Raw genomic sequence first — 6,000 nt, 5'->3', positions numbered from 1 at the left:
GAATGAATCGCTTCCTTCTGCTCTATGGGCAGGGTAAGCAAACCCCACTGCGCTCTTTGCACCCTCCCCTTCCCCGCGGGGCCTTGAAACTATCACAAAGCTCCCCCAAAATACAACGCGCAAAGGAAAATATGCCCCATTCTCCTTTAAAATGCGAAAGGCAGGTGCTAAAAAAATAAATAAACGGGAGGACATAAATGCTGGGTCCTGTCCCTCTGAGCCAGTCGGAAATGCAAAGCTAGATTGTCCCCTGTAGGATGGGCTGTTAAGGGATGATAATATATTAAAAAATGTAGCTGCTGAAAAGGGCATTAGGACCCTGAAGAGCTCTCGCTCGCTCCCTCGCTCTCTTCGCTCTGCAGGACTGAGCAGTGAGACAAGAGCTAAAACAAACAGCTGTGACTGTACGAGCCAGCCAAATAAGAGGGAAAGAGAGAGAGAGAATATCCTATCACCACTCCCCCCAATCAGTCTCTTCTCCACCCCACCCCCCGCACCTCTCCTACATCTGATCCCCACCCCACCCCCAGATCCCTCTTCCTCAGTTTACTCCGGGTCTCTCAGCATGAGGAGGATCCGGGCTAATGCCATCGCCATCCTGACCGTAGCCTGGATCCTGGGCACTTTCTATTACTTGTGGCAGGACAACAAGCCTCATTCAGCAGCATCCAGCCGTTCGCCGAGCAGCGGCGGCGGCGGCAGGAATGGGCAGAGATCCACGGGCAAAGTCGAGATCCACAAAGAAGAGAGGACTATCCCCCTCATCGTAAGTGTGTGTGGCACGGGGATCTTCCAGAGGGGGGTGACCTTTGGTTTCATCCTCATCCTCGCAGCAGCGGCAGCAGCAAACCCTCCGCGCCGACGAGCGCGGCGCAATCGCGTTGGCGCAGCTCGCTTTCGGGTTGCTGCTCCGGCGGCGGCTGCTGCTGCTGCTGCTCGACTGCGCAGGGAGCGCGAGGGATGCTCGGCGGCGCCGGAGCATTAATCTCGCTTGCGGAGAGATTGGCAGCGGCTGCTTGAATGGATTGGGGGTGGGGGGAGAGATGAAGGAGCGGGAAACGAAAGCGGAGGAAGAGTTGCCTTTGCATGGCGGGCTTTTGTATTTATTCTCGCATTCTTGCTTGGGTAACCATGGCAGCATTTACAATCGGGGAAGAGCTACGGAGTGGCGGGAGGAGAGCAGAAAGCTCCCTCCGGAAAGTGCGGGGAGCCTTGGCCGCCGAATTGCCCCCGGGGTCAGCTCCTCTGGCTAAGAACAACGGGGTTTCTTTTCTGGCTAAAGAGCGGTGGGGGAGAGGAAGCGGGAGGGAGCAGCAAGCCCCGGGGAAGAGGTGGCTTTGCAATCCGGATCCAGCCATTGCGAAAGATGCACTTCTTTTGTGCGCCGCCTTTGAGGCGCCTCGCGGAAAGCGAGGGAGAAATGCAATAATAAATATCGAGGAGGGCGCCTGTTGCAAATGGGGCTGGAGTAAGTGGCTCACAAAAAGAAGGCGCCTGTGCGGATTCTGGGGTCTTTGACCTGTTAAGGACTGGCGAGGAGGGATGGTGATGTTCTTGCGTTCGGTGTGAGCAGCCTGGAGGGGCTGATGGAGGTCTTGCTCCTGCTTCTCTGGCAGATGAAAGAGGCATCTGTGTGTCTGCAGGCAGGAGAGGCTGTCATGTCAAAATTGGCAATACTTCGATTTGGCTGGCTTCCCCAGCTGTGAAATGTTGGGTCCTTAAGGGCCAGTTGGGATGTTCCTTTGCAAGCTGCGATTCCAGATGTGGGAATCGCCTGGGGCTCTGCATCGCTGCTAGCAATGTGGCAGCCAAAGGGGAGGGGGATCCTGTGCCCTGCTAGACCGGGGTGCATGAAAGTCTGCCTGATGCAAGGTGAAGTCCTCATGCTGGTGCTTTTGGCGTTGATAGTAGTGGGGAACCAGATGAACAAGGGTCTGACATCAGGCATATTCACTAGTAACATTCATGTCAAAAGTGGCCATCAAATGGGCTGGGTTCATACCAAGAGAGAAAAAAGAGGGGCTATCCAGTTGATTTGGATTTCTTCTTTTCTCACTTCTTCTGAGATGTGTGAGATGGGGCTTACAGTTTTCACCAGCCATGAGCTCCAGAGCGTCCCAAGATTTACAGATCTCATTGTGCGTGCGATGAATGAGTCACACAGCTCCTTTCCCCCCTCTACTCCTCAGTAGCAGAGAGGACCCTGTAACTCAGCAGTGTGCTTTGCATGCAGACGGTTCCATGTTAAATTCTTAGCATCTCCAGTTAAAGTAAAAAAGAGGTGGCAAGGCTGGGAAAGTCACCTGCCTGGTGCTCTGGAGAGAGGCTGCCATTCAGGACAGACAGCACAGGATATAAAGGTAATCACAACATTTATATCTCCACTTCTCTTCGGAGCTCAAGGTAGCATACATTGTTCCATCCCCTCTGCTTTTCCCTTGAGTCACAACAACCCTGTGAAGTTGAGGAGGCTGAGAGAGAGAGAGTGAGAGGGGGGGGACTGGTCAAGGTCATCTAGTGAGCTTTATGGCTAAGTCCAACACTCTAACCGCCACATCACAAATAGGAAACTGCTTCATTTGTAATGTGTGAAGATGCCCTCAGAGAAAACCCACTAACAGTTCCTACATGTTTAAGCTGAGCATACAGGACCAGCTGACACAATGGCAAAAATATATGAATGTGCAAACTAAGTCAAACCACAGCTTCACTTGTTCAGATCAGAAGAATCCCTGCTTGCTCAATGGTCAAAACTATGATGAGGCATTCTTGGTTACCACAGTAGGAGGCTTAAAGGACAGCAGTCTTTTGCATATTCTTTCTGTGCAAAATTCTATGCATACATTCAAACTAGCTGGCAGCCTTGGATTCTGTCTGTTGTACAGGGTACTGTATCAACAGTCTCCTTTGCAAAGAGCTGCACTTTTCTCTTAGTGACCCTCCCATCACGCTCTTGCGATGAGAGGAGGCTCCTGCTCTCCCTTGTGTGAAGGAAAATCATAGAAGCCTTTCATCTCTGCTAGATGAAGGCTTTCCTCTGCCAGAGAAAGCTGCCTCTTGTTCAGGCTGGAAGATATCCTAAGATAAAAGAAATACATTTTAATAAAACTAACAGAACATTTTTGGGATGACCTGGCTTAAAAGCACTTTAGAAATTGCAGTACGTCATTTAATCTGTGTATCAAATTATTTCCTGGATGAAGAGATGAATGTGAAATAAAAGAAATGAAAACACATTGTAGGCCTTAAAAGTGAAAGCCCTGGATGCTTAGGAGTCTTGGGTCTTAGTCTTGTCATTTGCAAGGATGGGGCTGCCTTCCTTGCTGAGTCTCAGCTGTAGAATGGGTCTAATAAACTCTGGGGCATAGTTTTTAATGTTCCAAACACTTGGGTTCCACAGGACATTATATGCTATGATGATATCCCTCTATTGCTATCATCATATATCCAGGAAGGTGGTACTATTGTGGTCTAAGGATTTAGCACATGCACTTCCATGGAACACAAATGTGGCATTTCTTAACCCTCTGGTATATTCTTGAGGAACACCCACCAACAATTGCGCCTCCATTTGTTTTTGTGTTCAGAACCAGGCAGCAAAGCAATATATACTGCATGACACAAGAATGGTTTATATTTCATGTGGATGGCTGTAATATTTCTCTGAAGATTTTGGATGGAAGGTGGTGCAAAGGGTTATGTTTTTATTACTACCATGGACTGCACAGAAGCATGCAAAAGGTTCAGTTACAAGCGGGTGTTCTTTTAAGTTTATGCAAAATAGAATAGCGTTGGCAGAATAATATTGCAGGTGTAGTAAGATGTAGTAGTAGGATTATTGTTATTGCTGGGTTTACTCTTCACACCTATTGAAACAGAGACATTTCTACCTTTTTCCTCACTCTCTTAAGTATCTGAGTTGATGGTATGCCTCCTCCTCATACTTGCTTCATTTGGGGGTGGGGACATAAATAGGGATGATTTTGAAGTATGTAGCAACATACTCTCTGCTATGCAATCTTGGTGATATATTCTTTCTGAACTTGACCAGTGATCACTTTATTTAATGAAGCAGGGTGGAGAGATACAGACTCTTTTTCAGATGGCTGTCCCCCCCCCCCTCCAGTGCATACATGGCATAGTTTCCACAGCATTCTCTACTACCGCTATAAGCACCAAGCCAATAAAAAAGCCATATTCCTGCTGCCATGACCTCAAGCAGTTGTGCTTTTATTGATTTGGCAATGTAGTGAGTTGGTAATGGGACTGTACTGGGATGTAATGTGAATAACAAGCAGCTCCATTGGTCACCAGATTGCTTGATGTGGAGAGGAAAGTGGATAGGCTGGAGAGCAAATCTCGAAGTGGGAAGGCAAGTGAGCAGAACAGAACAGATGGGGAAGGAATGGCACCTTTGTCTTCTGTTTTTCTGGAATGGGCAGTAGAGCACATCAGGTACTTGTTGTGTTCACACTTTCATATCGGTGTGAATCCCAGACTCTCTTATCCCAGTCTCAGGCCCCATCTTCACTATACATTTAAAGCAGTATCGTTCCACTTAAAAGGCTACGTCTTGCTCCAAAGAATCCTGAAAACTAGTCTGTTAAGGGTTTTGTGAGTTGCCAGGAGCCCCCCCTCCCTTTGCAGAGCTGCAGTTTCAGAGTGGTTTTGTTGGGGAAATGTTGATGTTCAATACCCAGTACCCTGTAGGTTCAACCAGGACGGCCAGTAAGATCCAGACTCCAATTGTCAGTCCACCCCTAATCTATTTGCTGGTTGAGATTATGCCACACTGGTCTTGCAATGCCTAAATAAATGCCTGAATCCAGTTTGTGTCTGGATTCTCTTGGCCTTATAGGATGAACCTGCAGGGTGTTGAACCCCAATATCTCTCCAGACAGGTTAACAGTTAATCCCTCTACTTAGTGAACACCAGAAATTACAGCACTGTGAGGGGAATAGGGGTCTTCTAACAACTTTCAGCACCCATAGCAAACTACAGTTCCCAATATTTTTGTGGGGGAGTCATTGCTATTCAGATTGGTGTTACAGTGCAGCTGGGCCTTTAGACAGGGTGGCTAATTTCTAATTCAAAAAGACTGACCCTCTGGAGGAGGCCAGGGGTCCGATCATGGACAAGCAGAGGCAAGGCAAAAACTGGCCGAACATATGTTCTGGTGGAACATAGGAAGCTGCCTTATAATGAATGGATGAGACCATTGGTCCATCAATTGTGAGCACTGAGGGCAGCGATTTTCCAGGTTTTCAGGCAGGAACCTTTCCAGACCCTGTGTGGGATTGAATCTGGGACCTTCTGCCTAAGCTCTAACATGGAGCTGTGATGGGTCAGTGAGCAGAGGGCAGGATAGAGCCCGTCCCTTCTGAGTGAACTCAAACCCACCATTTCCCTTTTCACACTGCCCCCTCCAGTGTTCAGAGCATTGCATAGAAAGGACCCCAGTAACAGACTAGGAAAAAAAGCTGCTATTCCTGACTTTTTTTTTCTAGCTCTGAGCAGGGTCCCTTTGCTCTTCTGCCCACTCTGATTCCTGAATGTTAAATGTGATGAAAGCTTTATGAGCTATTAACTGCCCAGCTGAGTACTTTCTCTCTTTGAATAGGAGGTGGATGGGAAAGAGTCTGGGGTCGCCTCCAGGCTGTCAGTGTTTTGTGCAAGAAATTAAATCAGTCGTATACTGGAAATATAGGTTTGTGCAATTAAAGCAGATTAAAGTGTTCTGTCACTCTGGTGCAACAAATCCACTTTTTTAAAAAAACCTGAGGGTTTTGTGACTAGGAAAGTGAAGGGGAAATGCAGTAAAAAAATTGTTAGATACGTGATTGATTGATTGATTGATTGATAGGAAGATATATGGTGTTTGTGCATTGGGATGATTATTCATTGCCATAAAACCTCCCTGTAAACAAATCAGAATGAATGCTCAGTAAAGGATAGACATTGTATAACCTCCATGCAAGCAAATCTGAATGAATGGTTAA

The 6,000-nt window shown here is 47.5% G+C and overlaps 1 protein-coding gene across 2 annotated transcripts in view; it reads left to right on the top strand.

Moving 5' to 3' along the window:
- The first annotated feature begins 367 nt into the window (after positions 1–367).
- The window catches only part of GALNT16 (polypeptide N-acetylgalactosaminyltransferase 16), a 145,324-nt gene continuing 139,691 nt past the window's right edge, over positions 368–6,000 (top strand). The window contains exon 1 of one of the 2 annotated variants that reach the window (XR_014172027.1): positions 368–766. Coding sequence is in view for 1 of the 2 variants with exons in the window: in XM_081926360.1 (XP_081782486.1) it covers positions 566–766 (201 nt within the window). In the remaining variant the exon portion in view is untranslated. The remainder of the gene's footprint in view (positions 767–6,000) is intronic. The other variant, XM_081926360.1, reaches the window with a different exon arrangement.

Source organism: Podarcis melisellensis (genome assembly GCF_964234715.1).
Source record: "Podarcis melisellensis genome assembly, chromosome: 1".
Lineage (NCBI taxonomy): Eukaryota > Metazoa > Chordata > Lepidosauria > Squamata > Lacertidae > Podarcis > Podarcis melisellensis.
The sequence above is the reverse complement of the archived record's forward strand: the minus strand, read 5'-3'. Positions and strand labels throughout refer to the sequence as shown.